Here is a 17,476-nt window from a genome sequence, read left to right as displayed (position 1 = left end):
AGAAATGAAACATCAGCAATTCATGTACTCTGTGGGGCAAAAAAAGACAGACCATGGACTGTGGCTTTCTATTAGCTGGAAAACATTCTCACAAGCTTTGTATTGACTTCATGATTCATTATTTCAATTAATACAATGCAAACAACTTTAGGTTTTATTAGCAACTTACTTCAGTAAAGTCAATGCATTTTTAACATTTAATGATGCATTTTTTTTAAAAAAAAAGAAGCAGTAAAAGTTAGATCTTTATCTTACCTTCTAAAAAAAGCAGGCAAGAGCTATACTGTAGGTGGAATAGTGTACCAAGTAACAGATTTTTGAACACTTTTTCTTACAGGCGGTATGCAGTCTATAGGAAAAGTAAATATATTTGTATATATAATCCATGGGTTTAAATATATCATATCATTTATTTTTATGAGCTAGTGTCGCTCATAATATCAAGCTTGTAACCCGTCAAGGTGCAGTATATCATTTATACCGTCAAGAAACCAAGCAGATCACCCAAAGGTTTGGGTATTTCCAAACACAAAAGAAAGTCTCCTTATATCAAAAGCATGACTTGGGACAGTTTAAAAAAATTAATGATTGTGTCCAGAATTCAGTCCCCTTACACCATGCTATCAGTCTTCATTGTTCTCCAAAATTTGAGGTTGGTTTGATTTTCTTATCTCTCCTGTCCCTCAAACGATGAAGTAGGCAACAACATGCCAAAGATGTCACAAACTAATACAGATGAACAAGCAAAAGAGCTAGCCCAGCATAGCAGCATTTGTACAGCAGACTGTGCGATGCATTCACCATTCATACCTCTTTAAACAGATGTACACAATCAATGGAAAATTTTAAGCCCTGCCTTTTATTATTTGATTGCATTGCATTCTTACACCCTTCCACTCCGAAAGAGATAGAGAATAACAGAGAGAACTGAACCTTATGTATATGTGCTATACCAGTCTAACTGAATTGTTTTGGCAACTCACTTTGGAGTAGCATGGACAGAAAGGAGAAGAACTCCTAGCTGAATTGAAATGAGCTTCTCTTAGTGCATATTAAACAGACATAGAAACATAGAAACATAGAAGACTGACGGCAGAAAAAGACCCCATGGTCCATCTAGTCTGCCCTTTTACTATTTCCTGTATTTTATCTTACAATGGATATATGTTTATCCCAGGCATGTTTAAATTCGGTTACTGTGGATTTACCAACCACGTCTGCCAACCACATCCATTTCATTTTACTACTGAAATATAATTTGTGGTGATCGGAGAATGACTCCTCCAGTTGATGAAAAGAGTCAAGCAAGTGTTATATTCCACACTGCATTTTCTCCCATATATTATTTACCAAGAACATAAATCACACTTCACACTCCATGTATATGTGAGAGAGAGGGGGGAAGGAAGGAAGAAAGGAAGGAAGAAAGAAAGAAAGAAAGAAAGAGGGGGAAGGAAGGAAGAAGGAAGGAAGGAAGGAAAGAGAGAGAGAGAGAAAGAAAGAAAGAAAGAAAGAAAGAAAGAAAGACACATACATAGATTTTTAGGAAATATTAATTGCTCATGATTCTTAGTTGATGAGCAGGTATCAAATCCTGTGTGAACAAAGAAATTCATCTTTTTGAATTACACTACAGCCTACCTCGATTTAAACCAATATCCACTACTTTATTATTGGCACTCTTCATCTGACTGTAACCTCAACATTTAATTAAGCTATCATTGGCAGGAGAAAATAGACTGAGTCTAAACTAATTGTTTTTCATCACTGTGAGAGAAAGAGAAGGAAAGAGTACAAAGTCTGGTTGCCTGTCTTCCTCTCTTCTCAAAGCCACTATGCTTCTTTCAAACACACCTCAGTTCTGATTATAGACTCCAGGCAGCTTACTACTAGTTGTCTTCCTTCATTCCATGTAGCCTATGAGGTTAAAGAGCTCCTGAAAGCTGCTTGTATTTCTGTTTTTCTCTCCCTTTTTCAGTTACAATCTCTGACATCAGGAGTACGTTAGAAATTCCTTGATAAACACTTCACTTTATTACATTCAAAATGTGCTGACTAGCATGACTAGCTTTTTAAAAGGCTTAGCTGAATACATCTGAGGCATGACTACCAATAACTTCAAGTCTTTCATTTTCCATTATTGAAAAATATGAGGGAGATATCAACAGCATGTCTGCATGGGTTGACCATTAAATGAATACAAAAGGTTGAGACAATTATTTATTTATGATAGCCTTAGTATCAATCAAACAAGCTAGATCATTCTATTATTTTATCTTCTAAATAGGGTTATTAGGAGCATGATTTCTATCATCTGTAAACCAGATCAGGTTCTCAGTGTATCTCCTATAGATATGGCTAGATATAGAGAGTGATTAATGCAGAGAGAGGGGGTGGAGATAGAGAGGGAGAGAGAGTTAAAGAGAGAGGGAGGGAGAGAGAGAGAGGGAGAAGGAGAGAGAGATATGTCTTCTGTAGAAGAGACCATAGTCAGTTGCCTTGGACAATTGCACTTTGGTCTTTGGCATAAAGTCATTTGAGCCACATGACCATGGCAATTGTCTTCAGATAACTCTGGATTTTTCGGCTAAGAAATGGAGATGAGCACTGTGCCCTACTGTGGGACATGACTGACAGGGAAACCTTTACCTTTTAAAATATTAAATATTTAACTTAATAAATAAATAAATAGTATAACAGGAAACTCTTGAAATGGAAGATAGTACTAACATCCCACTGCTCATAGGCCACAAGAAACTTTAAAGCTGTTTTATTTTTTTGGTAGATCTTGGAAGCCTAAATAACTAAAACACAAATATGTAGGGTTTTTTGCAGATCTACTAAGGAAATGAAAAAAGAGACGAGGGGATGTACAGTAACTTCATCAAAGAACCTGGGGGGGGGGGGTGTCTAAAAATTTCTGCATCCAATGTCATCAGACTATTCATTTATCTCACAGTTGTCTAAAATGAATTTTTAAAAGTAACTACCCCTGGGAACTACAAATCTTTCATTTTTATGGTATTAAAGTAAGCACAACAAACACAGATTACTAAATTAAAATATCAATTTAGCTGAGATGCTTCTATTGGCACCAGTTTTGTCAGTACTAGGAGAAAAAACATATTTATTCAAATAAAAGCACAATCAGAGATTTTGTTAAATCCTGAGAGATTTAGCCTGTGAAACTACAAGAAGGATAAATTACTTTTGGGGGAAAAAACTCTATGTACAAGTTTCGCCTTCATTATGAGATGCTGAAGATACTGAAAAGGGAAGTAATTAAAATACAACAAAAGCAGACAGACTTACAGTCAAACATATAATAGCAAAGCAAAGCTTTTTAATGCAAAAAAGCATACATGCATCAGATGCAAATTGTGATTATGATTAGTAGGTTGGCAGGCATTGGACAGCTGACTTTTAAGGCTTTTCAAATATCCTTCAAAATCCCATATTAGGGAGCCCCATTTTTGTGGAGAGGATGGGGGGAAAAAAATCTAAGATCATTTCACAGAGGTCTCACACAATGACTCTTCACCCACTCATAAAATACCCTTGACAGCATCTATGTCACCTTTTTTCTAACCAGGTAAGAAGAATAAACTGCAGGCCGATTTTATTTTGCAAGATCACTTATTCCCTACATGTAAAATTGGCAATAAAGATGATTCTGCAGCTTAACATTTTGCTTTATGGTATACTGGCTTCCTCTTTAAAATATTTTAAAATGAATATATTTTCCATTTTAAAATTGAAACAAATGTTTTGTTTGATAGGTACAAGTGGGGGGAGGGCGTCCACAGGAAAAGAACCTAAAATTTTGTGCAGAAAAACAAAAGTTGAATTCATACCTGATAATCAAAACAGAGAAACCTATGGTCCATGAAACTATGTTAGAATATAAGTTTCACCCTCCTTGACTACCAATGATGGTTATAAAAGATGGTAGGATATTGCCAATATCCAGCAACAACTAGATGGCTGAAAGTATCCCACTGCCAAATAGGAAAACTTTCATAGTATAAAATGAAGATAACAATCACTTTCCATTTTAATTTATTATCCATTATAAAACATTCAGCACAATATTTTATTTAGTTTTCCACTGTTGTAAATTTTTAGGAGAGTGGCTAATCTTCACCAATACTTCCATAAGCATCAACCTGGGTGCATCACAGAGAACAACCTTATTCAAAGTTCAGAAGAGGTACTTTAAAGATTGGAGCATTTACAAAACCTCTTACAAGATGGACTGAAATATTGAGTCTTTTCTCTGCTGCCAACCAATTTAAAAGTGAACTCATTGGCCCTTTCTACAATTTCAGAAATTGGAGCCAATAATGCCCTGGAAGATAGACTCCATGATGACATATCATCATTATTAGGACATTGTGTGGATGAGAAAAAAGATGACTGATACTATATCATCTTCCTAGGACCATTCCTTTATAAAGCACAGAATAAATGCCCTGTATGCACTTCGATGAGCCACAGTCTCACTTTTAAACTGAACAAAGGAGAGCGGAGGAAGCCCTTTGACCATCTGATAATCCAATTTGTAGCTACAAATATCACAAGAAAATAAGTTCTCTTTCTCCACTCAGTGAAAGTTCCTGAATTTGCCTTTCCTACCATACATATATTTATCTTCTCCTTCTGTTTATTGCCAGTTTAATGGAGAATAACTGAGATAACAATATTGTAGTTTAAAGAACAATGACTGCTAGAATAAACAAGTGCTGAGACCATGAACAGGAAAAATGTCTGAAGACTGAGTAATAAAAAAAAACTGATGATCTTGCATATATTTGATTGAAATGTCAGATGCCCTATTAATGATGCTTCATATGCAGCCTATGATTCATTAACGCATGCTGTGATAGCCTTTTTCTGAATGCAATGGGGCAATAATCTGCATACAATAGCAATAACTTTTCCCCCCAAAAAAGCCTTTCATTAAGGAAAAAGGAGAGAAAGTCAATAGCTAACTTAAAAAAAAAAACACTTTTGGAACAAGAAATATCTTGGTGTTTGGAGGTACACAAATCTGTAGCATTCGTTTAGGGAAAGTAACATGATTGTCTAATTTAAAAAAGAAGGAACACATTGTTAAGCACTATCATCCCACAGAACATCTGACAGCAAATCATATATTGAATACGAAATATGGCTCTTGCAAAACAGTTAGTATCTAAATTAAGGATAAGGGTACTCTATTACTGTTTAGGAGGTGTTGAAATGACTTGGGGTTATGCCAGAAACTGTCCTTGGTACACTTCATCTCAGGACATTTTCAGAAGTTGCAACAAGCTGATGTTGTTGATTAAAGTTTCTCAATGCTCAGTTTTCTGATTTAACCATTAGATCAGGACATCTGCCCATCTTTCTCCAACCTGACACTCTTTAGCAATTTCCATGATCCACAGCCTACGTGGCAGTTGAGTGGAAATTCTAGAAGCGCTATTCCTATTTCATACAGTGTATCACAGGTTAGGATGCTCTAAATTAGCTCGTTTCACAAAGAATCTTCATATACATGGGATATTACAAGTCTGCTGATCATATCTCAATCTAATTTAATTGGTTTAATGGCCAATTTTAATTTTACTTTTCCTCCCCATTAAATATCAGTTTCACAGCTGTGTTTTGACTCAATAACAATATTTAGAAAGTCAAAATTTAAAGAACTTTAAGTATCTGGTGGCAATTGTATCTAGGTTTGAGGTCATACTGATGTCTGATGTTTGATCATTTATTTTAAAATTGGTGTTACAATGGCTTTTTGGTCTTCTTAGGCAGGAAGACAGCCCGGGGTGAGGCTTAACTAACCACATCTCAGAGGCATAATATCCACACAGCACTAAAAAATGTTTTGTTAAGGAGCCCTGGTGGTACAGTGATTAAGTGCAGCATTGCAGGCAAATTCTACCTACTGTCTAAAGTTCAACCCAGACAGGTCTCAAGGTTGACTCAGCCTTCCAACCTTTCAAGGTTAGTAAATGAGGACCCAGATTTTGGGGACAATATGCAAATGATGATTACATTTGCAAACTGCAAAGAGGGTGTAATGGGATGGTATATAACTCTAAATGCTATTGCTATTCTGTGAATTGGAAGATAGTTTTTGCCAGTTGTTGATAAATATGAGAAAACCATTCAGAGAACTTTTAAAATGAGGACAATCATGTATTAAAATTCCTTTGTTCTTTACGTAATTTGCATCTATTTTTCCTTTATGCATTCTGTTCAAGTTAACCAGAATACTCTGCCTGTGATTAGGCTGTCAATTAAAATGGTTAATCTATCACCTGTCTCTTAATTGAACTATTTAAATAAATATTCATATTACCAAATATTCTCTCTAATTATAATAGTTCTTTAATGTTAGGGAGATGAATTGGCAAGTAATATTTTCTTGATATTAAAATAATAGGGTTTGGGGGAAGGGTTGTTGGAAAACCATGACACTCATTATTTTAGCAAAACGTCTTTTTGGGAAATGGAGATGAAAATAAATTGCAACCCTAATCTTGGAACTATTTAGAAACCAGCAAAACCCTGAAGCGCTGCTCCAGATGAATGTTCCTTAAATAAAAATACTCATAAAGAAGCAGAAGTGGGTTCCTCCCAGTTTGCACTGGTAGCAAACCACTAGTGACATCATGGTGACATTTTTGTTGGTGCTGGTCATTGGACGCCACCATCATTTTTTTTGAAAATGTTTTTTGGAATTTTTTGCTGACATTTTTTTTCTTCTGCACAGCATAGAAGCTGAGTTTCTGGCACTGTGCATGTGCTGCCATCTCATTTTTGGCTTTTTAAATTATTTTGGAGAGAATTTATAGCAGAAACACGCAGAAGGCGCAGCCACGGGAGGAAGTGAACCTGTGATGAGATAAGTTAGAACTTACCCATCTAAAGGAATATGGAGCTTAACAGGGATATTTGCATGATAAATGCTTCAAATTCCTAAACAACTGATTAGTGTTCACCCTGAATCAAAACACCACTGTCAAAGTAAACACCACAACTGCTACCATCCTATTTTAACTAGCCATGGTTGTTTTGTGTTCACTGCAATTGAAGGAAAACTACCACAGCCAGTGGTGTGATTCAATTTTTTTTACTGCCGGTTCTGTGGGCATGGCATGAAGGGAAGGGCTGCCCATCTCCAGTGCTATCGGTGAGCTCCTGGCGACAGGTGTGGGTGCATCTGGTGGACATGGGTGAACACATCGGTGCAAGATTCAGCTTCTTGCGCATGCATGGAAGCAAAAAAATACCAAAAATTGGCAAAATCTCATGTGCACAAGCATCCTCCTGTGAGAGTTGGCTTCCTGCGCATGCCCAGAAGCCGAATCTCATGCTGGTGTGCATGCCCATCTGCCAGTCAACTGGAGCTGCACATGCAGCTCCATTTTTCCTACCGGAACTGTGCACTTATCAATTCCAGCTGCAGCACAATACTGACTTGATCGAAGTGTATAAAAGCATGCATGGGATAGAAAAGGTGGATAGAGAAAAATTATTTTCTCTATCACACAATACTAGTACAAGGGGGCACTCCCTAAAGCTCATAGGTAAGAAAGCGAGGACAAATCAAGGGAAATATTTCTTCACCCAACGGGTCGTTGGTTTATGGAATTCACTTCCAGGATAGGTCGTGACAGCTGTCAGCCTTGATAGCTTCAAGGCAGGATTAGACAGATTCATGGTTGCCAAGTATATTGGTGGTTATTGAAACGGATGTCCAAGTGCTGCCTCTATGTTGGTTGAGAAAGGCAGGATTCCCTTGAGTACCATTTGTTGGGGGTCAAGGGAAAGGGAGGATCTTGCCTTCTCATTCTGCTCAAGATCCCCATGGACAATTGGTGGGCCACTGTGTGACACAGAATGCTGGACTCGATGGGCTTTGGCCTGATTCAGCATGGCTCTTCTTATGTTTTTATGGCATGGCTTGGTGGGCATAATGGGGGAGGGATGCTATAAAATCTCCATTTCCTCTCCACTCCACTGGGGGTTTTGCGGTTACTGCAAAAACCCCATTTCCTCCTGATCAGCTGGGATTCTGGAGGCAGAGAATAGATGGAGGTGGGGCTAGTCAGAGGTAGTATTTACCGGTTCTCTGAACTACTCAAAATTTCCGCTACCGGTTCTCCAGAATACCACCTCTGCTACCACCCTTTTATATTGGAACATGAAACAGCAACTAATTAGGATATAAATTAGCACAATACTTTAGTTTTTCCTTCACAAGATTGTTTTGTGGTTGATGTTGTTGTTACTGGTAGCATTTAAAGCTGTAGTGGAAACCTCAGACCAGAAGGCATCCCCTGTATTGTTGGACTTTAATTCCGGTCATCTTCAAAAGACTATGGCCAGTAGTAATAATGTTGACATGAGGAGTGAAGGCATATTTTGCTTATACATTTGGGTATGAGTAAGCTACATAAAATAGGTAAAAAAGACACCCCCACCTATTTCTTGCTTCTCTATTTAACAGCATCAGAAATAGGTGACCTGATTCAGTATGAGATCAATTATCAAAGAATACAGCCATGCTCAAAAGACTACTCCCTAAAAGGAAAGTGGAGATATATAGAAGAATTGCCTGTGGTATATTCTAAAGCAACCCAGAGAGTTATTCTCAGCAGGGAGAATCAAAAAGCTCTGGGCAAAAGAGTAACATTATAAAAGGAGAATATCATGGGAATAGAACAGCTTCAGATAGGCTTCTGTATAATCTTTGGGATAAGAATAAAGTAGGGATGAGTTCTCCAAGATAAGGCTCCTCTCTACAACACTTTGGCAAAAAGAAAAAAGTTTCAAATTACTTACTGTTTGGATCTACATTTTCACAAAGTTCTGTTTTTGCTTCCCCATTGGGTCTGTCACTGGTTTTGTGTGATAGTCGTGATGACATGGTGGCTGCTGTCACTACTGCTTTGAAGCTACGTTTCCGCTTTTGGACATTTAGTTCAGGATGGAAGATGATGATGTAAACTTTCGGCATGTAAAGCATCCCAAGGGCCACTGAAGCACTTAAGTTCATAGATATTGTAAGGGTGGTGGTTTGTACATAGACCTAGGAGACAGAATAGGAAAAGACACCATTGAAAAACAAGGAGTGGATGAGTTGTTAGTGAATTTACTCAGTAAGTTTTCATAGATGATTTTTAAAAAACTTTTGCTAACAATTATAAAATTAACACATTTGTTTTCATTTTGGTTTAGACACTGTCCAAATATACCTATGTTTTTAGTTAATAAGTTTTCAACTGACATTTAAACATTTAAATAGTTGGGATTGAAGGTTTTTTTTAAAAGAGAAGTATAATTTTTTTTAACAAACCAACAGAATTTGATCAGAGTGACTAACAAGGCTCTAAATGGATACAAGATGGCACCGCCAAAGCTGCCTCAGTGAAATGTTATCCAGTGGTTTCTTTATTTTCTATTATTATCTGCGACTCACTACAGACTTCATACTCACAAGATCCTCTGCTAAGAATTAAGGAATGTTTCTTTAAAAAGCAGCTTTCTGTAATCTCACCCTCCCATCTTTACAAAGGTGGGAGAGATTCTAACACAGGAAGAAACAATTTTCCCAGAGCTATGGATTAACAAAAAAACCAAATGGAGGAAACAAAGATGGAGAGGTAAAAGGGTGGGGATTTTAAACAGGATAAGGAATCCCCCTGCCTTCAATCAATCTAACCAACGTACCTTCACTTGCTAATTAGATGGATGAAATACACCTTTTAAACAGAAACAATTCTGAATTTTATAATTCAGCAGCCTTATGCTTCTCTGAAACCTAGTTAAATGAATCAATTGATAATAGCAGCCTGCATATCCCAGGGTTTCAGATTCAACAATCAAACAGAATTGCAAAAACCTCTGGTAAAAAGAAGGGAGGACTGCTTTCAGGAATCTATTGAGATAAGTTAAAATTTTCTCAATTTTCTATTTCTCAATGTAAAATTTAGTTTCTTCTCCTCTGGTCATCCTCATTGCTCTTCTCTGAACCTATGCAATCTAAAATTGATTTTCCATTTTTAGCAGTTATGTTACACTAACTTCAAAGAGATGTATTTAATTAAACCATGTATGTGTATTCTGCACCAATGTATTTGATTTCTTTAACTTAAATGAATAATTTAATGTTTGTTTCATCCTTTTATTTTCAATCCAAATTTGCTAAAGCAATTTTTAGATTTGTTTCTATCTTTCACTATCCCACTTGATTTTGAGCCATCCACAATCTCATCAGCACTTTTCATCTTTTTGCCCAAGTTATGTCAGTAAAAACTTCAGATTCGCAGATTTAGGAGCAAATCTGAGGGAATTAATTCAATACCTCCCCCAATTTTATGAGAAAGCATTTATCAATAATAGAATAGAATACAATTATTTTATAGGCCAAGTGTGATTGGACACACAAGGAATTTGTCTTTGATGCATATGCTCTCAGTTTACATAAAAGAAAATATAGATTTGTCAAGAATCATGAGATGCAACACTTAATGATTGTCCTAGGGGTCAAGTAAGCAATGAAGAAGCAATCAATATTAAGTATACAAGCAACAAGTTACAGTCATACAATAATAAGTGGGAGGAAATAGGTGATAGGAATGATGAGAAAAAACTAGTGGTAATAGTGCAGACTTAGTAAATATTTTGACAGTTTTGAGGGAATTATTTGTTTAGAAGAGTGATGGTGTTCGGGGGAAAAACTGTTCTTGTGTCTAGTTGTCTTGGTGTACAGTGCTCTTTAGAGACATTTTGAGGGTAGGAGTTGAAACAGTTCATGTCCAGGATCCGAGGGGTTGGTAAATATTTTCACAGCCCCCTTTTTGACTTGTGCAGTATACAGGTGCTTAATGCAAGGCTTTTAAGTACAGTTTCCAAGCCAATAGTGGATTCATTTAACAGACATGGTATTCACCTATGTGGTTTCTAAGCACACAATTTGCCCTTTTAGAACACTTAATCTTTGGTTTGACATTTATTTGCAGTATTTGCTGATCTGTTTTTAATTTAATATATACACGACTTTTTGCAGGATATTCTGTTAAGCAATTTAAGCAATTTAAGAGAAACCAATATTAAACAACATGAAACCAAGTGGCCAAAGATTCCACTCAACCAGTAATCACACAGAGAACTTGACGTGTCATTTCATACAGGCCTGGGGAAAGACCCAGGACTCATTTAAATAGGTTTGTTGTGTATGTGTGTGGGGGGGAGTCGTACAAATCTCTGGCTGGGCAGTTCCCAGAGAATGTCAAACCTGTCCAATCATATGACATGTTTAAGAGAGACAGATGAACCCCCTCCCCAAATAATTGGGCCTATGTCTTGTGAGCCTTTACATGTGATAACTTATAACCTGAATTGTATCCAGAAGTCTATTTGTAAGTAATACAATCAAAAAGAAGTAACATTATCACATGGCCATAGGTGCCTGTTAAAGCTACTTTCTAGGACAGCCTCAACTACTAAATCCTTTTCAAGGCCAGCACTATGTATATTCATTGTGGTTGTCTTAAGGCCTCATGGTCCAGCTATGGACTCCATTGCTGCAAAAAATGGACTTATGTGAAGGCTTGCCTGTTCTTTTATCAAGAGCTATAAATCTAAAGAATGGAAAATACAACCCAGCCATGACTGAAGATGAAACATCTTCACACTCGTATGTGATCCATATGATCACAATCACTTCATTTTAGGAATCAGCTTTCCTCGCCATCTAGCTTTTTGGTACCTTCTTAGTTCAAATGCATGGATTACATTTTTGGTCAAGACTTGGTTTTTCCAAAATGGTGTTTCAGGGTTTCAGAACTTTAACCACCTATTCCTTATTTTTCTTCTATACATTGACTCTGTCCAATGCATTATTTTGACTGCAGCCAAAATAATGAGTCTTCATTCTTGAAATAGCAAGGTGGCCAACCTACAATTTTTTGCCAGGCACTCCTTAAATTCTCTTGTTATGCTCTTGGGTCTCCTTCTAACCATACTTCCAAATTTCAGGGTCATAAAGGAAGAAAATTAGAACCCTGAATCACTCTATTTAGAAATGATAAACCCATATTAGAATAAGAACTAAACTAAGTAACCCTAGATAATATTTTAAAACTGAATTCTCCAATCTCTTTTACTGCCCAAAATGAAAGATCAAATAACCATGATCATCCTGGCCTTATCCATGGGCATAAAGTATTATATACATTTCTCATCACCATATCTTAAGAAGGAATTATTGATTTGGAAAAGGTTCAAACAAGAGTAATCAGAAGCATTTAGGGGTGGGGACTATCAAAACAGTCAAGATGGGGAGCAGAAACCCAGGCTGCCTTTTTTACATGCTTAAAGTGCAAAAGCAGCTGTCCTAAAAGAATGATAATAGCAATTAGCTCCTCAGTTTGCAAAGAAGGAGACATGACAAGGTTATATAAATATCAGAAATGGCACAAATAATATGGATAAAGAGATTGTTTTTAACCTCTTTCATGTTACTAGAATTATTTAGAGGACGAAAAGGCCTTATTTTTTTTTACACAACATTTGATTAAATTGTGAAATTGGCTAATTACAATAAGAATCCAACTGGATAAATGAGGCAGTGAGAATCCAACTGGATAAAAGAACTGGGTTGCTTCATGGAAGATGAAACTATGGTATCAATAGTTACTACTACAGACGACTAGTTAGCACTCCCTGAATGAGAGGTAGCATGTTTTAAGGTGGGAAGAAGCTTTGGTCTTCCAGCCCAGATGTAGTGGTGTGTGTGAATGACTTTGGGGCCCAGGGAAGAGAGCGGAGCCCAGAGGTGAATTTCCACCAGTTCAGACCGGTTCTATAGAACCAGTAGCGGGAATTTCTCCCGCTTGCCGAAATGGCAGCCATGGCCAACGGGCCACGCCCCAAACTGGCTCCTTTGGTAGCACTGTAGGCACTACCATCTTGTTTTTCCACTTCTTCACTTCATGTGCAGAAGCTGGGTTTTCAGCACTGCGCATGCACATGCATCCACATGACATGGTCACACGGCATCCAATGCATGTATGCCCACATGGCATGGGAGGAAGTGAACTGGGGGCCAGGTAAGTTAGAACCCACCCCTGCAGGAGCCCCCAGTGGCTTAATGCTCAAAGAAAGAAACACAGGAAGGACCAGCTTAATAGATCAAGCAGTTAAAAGTAGCGGTGGGAAATTTGTATTTTCAGACTTGCAAGATTCCTATTAACACAGCTTTATCATAAAGAAGAATCTAATCATGTTTGAGAGGGCTGTCATCAGACTAGCAAGCTTCTCAAATGAATGAAGTTGGTCATTGCATAACATAAGGGATAGACTAAATGAACATTCTAAGCAGTAATGGGGAACCAAAATTTTTACTGCCACACTGTGGTTGTGGCTTACTTTGTGTGTGTGGCTTAATGCCTATGTGACTGGTGGGACTGGCTTGCCAGCCATGTGACCATGTGGGAGTGTCTTGAACGATCATCATCGTTCAAGTGAACTGTTAAGTCCTCAACTTACAACGTTACCAATGTTGCTCTCTGGGGTGACCATTTGCTTCGTGTTTCCCATGCTCTCCTTCCTGGGTCACCTCCCTGCCTCAAGCTGGGTAGCTAGGCGAATGGGTGCTGCCAGAAGCATAAATGCTGCCAATGCTGCTTCCACCTACTCCTTCTGCTTGAACCTCAGGTGGGAGGTGGCCACATGAGGCTGGAGGGGAGCCAGGCAGGAGAGAGGGAAGCTCATCCAAGGCCAGGAAGGAGGAAAGAGGGGGAAAAGCAAGGAGCGCAGATGCAGTAGCAGCAGCAGAGAAAAAAAGGAGAGCTAAGCCAAGACCAGTAATGCAGGAAGTGACAGCCACCGATCAGCTGGAGCTGCGCAGGTATCTTCATTTCCACCAGTGGAACTGCATTCTACCCTGTCTTGCATGCTGCCCACCCCTGATTCTAAGGGATAAAACCAGTCAAGCACTAAAGCATGATTTTAGCTTCCATCAAGTCAAATAAATCCTATTCTAAATCTTCTTATATGCTAAGAATTAAGTGCCTAAATGGGTCACCTACCTGTACAAGCATATAGCACTAAGGATGAAAAATTAGTAAATCATGTTATAGATCACAGGGACTTTATAATAGTTTGCAAGCTTCATCAAATTATTTAATAGTTTAATCAACTAAAGCTTTAATTGCAGATTAAAATTTGTCCCTCATTTATTCTTTCATCGGTTTTATAGAAATATTATAGTTCATTCTAGCATGTTCCAAATATAAATGAACACAAAACTCAGACATCGTTGTCCTTGAAATTTGAAGAGAAGGCTAGCAACTATTTTGCATTTTAAGACAGCTTTGTTCAAATACAGTACTACGTACCTCAAATTATACACTAACATAAAAATACCAAATTCCCATGAACTGTAAGCTTGTAATTTTACTTCCATCCCCCCTTTCTCTGGAACAGCCTCCACACACATTTTAAGATGATTTCAGTGTCTAAAATGGAAATTAATATTAAAGAAGAGTCAATAGCCAAAGTACTACATGACAAGAAAATTATAAGGATATGACTGTAATTTTTAGACTTTGGGATGATAGATGATAAGATCCCTCAGTCTAGGAGTATGATTGTAATTAGTGCAGAAGAACCCTGAAATTCATGAATAGATTTGGAAATGATAACATGGTGAGGCCAAAGCCTCAATAGCACCAAATTTTTAAAAAGGTCCTTTGTTTGATTAAGACACCCACTGTTGAAACAGGAACTATGGAAAACTTAAAATGGTCACTCCAGAAGTGAACTCCAGGAGTGAACTAATTTTTTTTAGGCTGCTTCAGGAATTTGTGAATATAGGCGTTCTGTCGGGCTCTCTGGTAGAATCCTCCCAAAAATTCACAGGTACAAATTTCAGACACACACACATTTGAAAATTCAAAACAATGTTCTTTATAATGAAAATTCACTTAAACCAAGCCCTCTTTTGGTATAGCCAAGAGCACTCGTCTCCAAACAAACTGGTAATTTGTACAAGTCCCTTATCAGTTCTCTGATACTTAGCTTACAGTTGTGAGGCAATTCACAGTCCTTCGTCTTTCACAAAGTGAAACACACTTTGCTCTGCTTTAGTTTCAAAGCGGGCGGAAATCAGCACACAAAAAGTCAAAGTCAGTAAAACAGTCATGAAACACAATGATCAGATAATCCTCCAAAAGGGCCAAACCCACAGGCTGCTATTTATAGCAGCCTCACTAATTACCACAGCCCCACCGAACCACAGGTGGCCTCATTTTCTTTGATAATAATCTCTCAGTTGTTGTTGCCTATGCATCGCTCTCCGCATGCGTGGCTGTATCATTAACTCTTGTTCTGAATCCAAGGAGGAGATAGATAATTGATCTCCTTCTGAGCTGTCTGCCACACTCTCCTCCTCCCTCTCACTCATGTCTTCTTGGTCAGAGGAGCCTTCATCAGCAGATTCCACCGGGGGCAAAACAGGCCTGCAGCATGTGGATGTCTCCCCCACATCCACAGTCCTTGGGGCAGGAGCAGGGCCAGAGCTAACCACAAAAGTAGGTAGATTGGAATGGACTACTTTAGATCAGATAATTATATGATTTTTAGAACATGAGATCATGGGAAGGAATGGAGTGCCAATGATACTCAGACATTGTTATAAATGTGCTAATTTGTAACTAAATAAAAGACAGGACCATATCAGAATTAATGGTTGTCCAATGAACATCAAATGTTACACAAGGGTATGGTTCTATAACAGATAAAATCCTGCAAAAGCAGTGAAGAATTCAATGGCTAATAGCAAAAGCTGGTAAATGAAATGTGTACCCAAACATATTTTTTTCTAAATAGCACTGCGGTGCAAATATTCTGTAAGTTATATTGAGTCACTACGGGCAAATAGGTAGCAATATTAAATAAATAATAATAAACAAACAAACAAACAAGGCACAACCTAACATTCAAAAAAGATTTGGATTAAATAAAAACAGTAATGCCAACTATAGATTGATAGACTCTTAAAAAACCTCTTTGTTCATTGCCAACATGTGATTTAAATAATAAACCATCTATTCAGAAACTCAGCATCTTTAGAAGTACAGTACAACATTGCAATAAAATCATAGGATAAAAATGAAAAGGTTCGATGTAATCAACCAGGAGACTTCTAAATGCAGATAGTTGTCAAATGTACAAAATCAGCCAGGTTTGATCTGGTTCACAATTGGCCTCATGAAAAAGTTAGTTTTTTAAAAAAAATTGGAATGTGCTGAAATGGATATGCTAACCAAAAAAACTAGATGGGAAAGAAGAAATTGATTATTATAGAATTTGGGACAAATTTTACAATTGGTTTAAACAAAGAAACAATCAAATAAGTGAAATATAGTAGAATGCAAGGTTTAAAAGATTAATAATTAATATGTTCATCTCTTTTTTCAAAATTGGAAACTAGATTTTCTCGCTTTTTAAAAAACTTTTTTTCTATTCTCTTTCAAGTTCTTCTTTAAAACATTTCTTTTCTTCTTTATTTTCTCTTGCATAAAAATGTACAGTATTTACAGTGAACATAGACTAAAATGTTTTCAATTTGATGTAAAAACATATACAACTCCGTATGTGCTTCTGACGAAAATTGGGATGTAAATCATCCTGGATATGTGTATTTTTCTTTTATGTTTTGTGTGTTTTTATATGTCTGCTTCGTTCTAAATATATATATTTTTAAGTTAGGTTTTTTACCTTTAGATTTATGGATTCCTTTGAACTGGCTACGATCATTATCTGATATAGGTGGTCATATAACTTCTAGTAATCAATAAATAAATCACATGCAGTCAAACTATATCAGTTCTATAAGAAATTAACTTATTTTAGGTAATAAAATATCCAGCGATTTATGGAAAGAGATAAGGAACTCTCTTAAAACTGGAGAGAAATGCAAGTAGGTTTCAATGCAAGGAAAAATGGAGAATGAAAGTTTGGGTCTACTAAGAATCATATTATAAGAAAGACATGACTGGAAAGTGGTGTGCCTTGGTGGGTTTGGTGTGCATGGCGTGGTGGCATGGCGGGGGAGAAAACTGCAAAATCCCCATTCCCTCCCCACTCCTGGGGAAAGGATATTCCAAAACCACTATTCCCACACCACTCTAGGGCCAGCCAGAGGTGGTATTTTCTGGTTCTCTGAACTACTCAAAATTTCCACTACCAGTTCTCAGAACCTGTCAGAACTTGCTGGATTTCACCTCTGCTGGAAAGTATGGAATCAAATGAGTGCCAAAAGTTTGAGGTATGTGGCTAGCATCCTTTTCTTATTCAAAATAAAAGAAGGAAAACACACTATAAAAATAAAATTGAAACACTTATCTACATACCATTTATTCTATTTCCTTTCAGCGTAAACAAAATTATACAAACTGCAGAAGGTGGG

General features: G+C 37.3%; 1 protein-coding gene across 5 annotated transcripts in view; it reads right to left on the bottom strand.

Moving 5' to 3' along the window:
* The window catches only part of GRM7 (glutamate metabotropic receptor 7), a 553,799-nt gene that overhangs the window by 29,469 nt on the left and 506,854 nt on the right, over positions 1 to 17,476 (bottom strand). For 4 of the 5 annotated variants that reach the window (XM_070738269.1, XM_070738272.1, XM_070738270.1 and 1 more), the window contains exons 9-10: positions 8,842 to 9,088; positions 256 to 349 (exon numbers count right to left, since the gene is read on the bottom strand). In XM_070738269.1, the coding sequence (XP_070594370.1) occupies positions 279 to 349; positions 8,842 to 9,088 (318 nt within the window). In that variant the 3' untranslated portion in view covers positions 256 to 278. The remainder of the gene's footprint in view (positions 1 to 255; positions 350 to 8,841; positions 9,089 to 17,476) is intronic. The other variant, XM_070738271.1, reaches the window with a different exon arrangement.

This window comes from Erythrolamprus reginae, chromosome 2, assembly GCF_031021105.1.
Source record: "Erythrolamprus reginae isolate rEryReg1 chromosome 2, rEryReg1.hap1, whole genome shotgun sequence".
NCBI lineage: Eukaryota > Metazoa > Chordata > Lepidosauria > Squamata > Dipsadidae > Erythrolamprus > Erythrolamprus reginae.
Note: the sequence above shows the minus strand (reverse complement) of the source record. Positions and strands in the feature narration are given on the sequence as shown.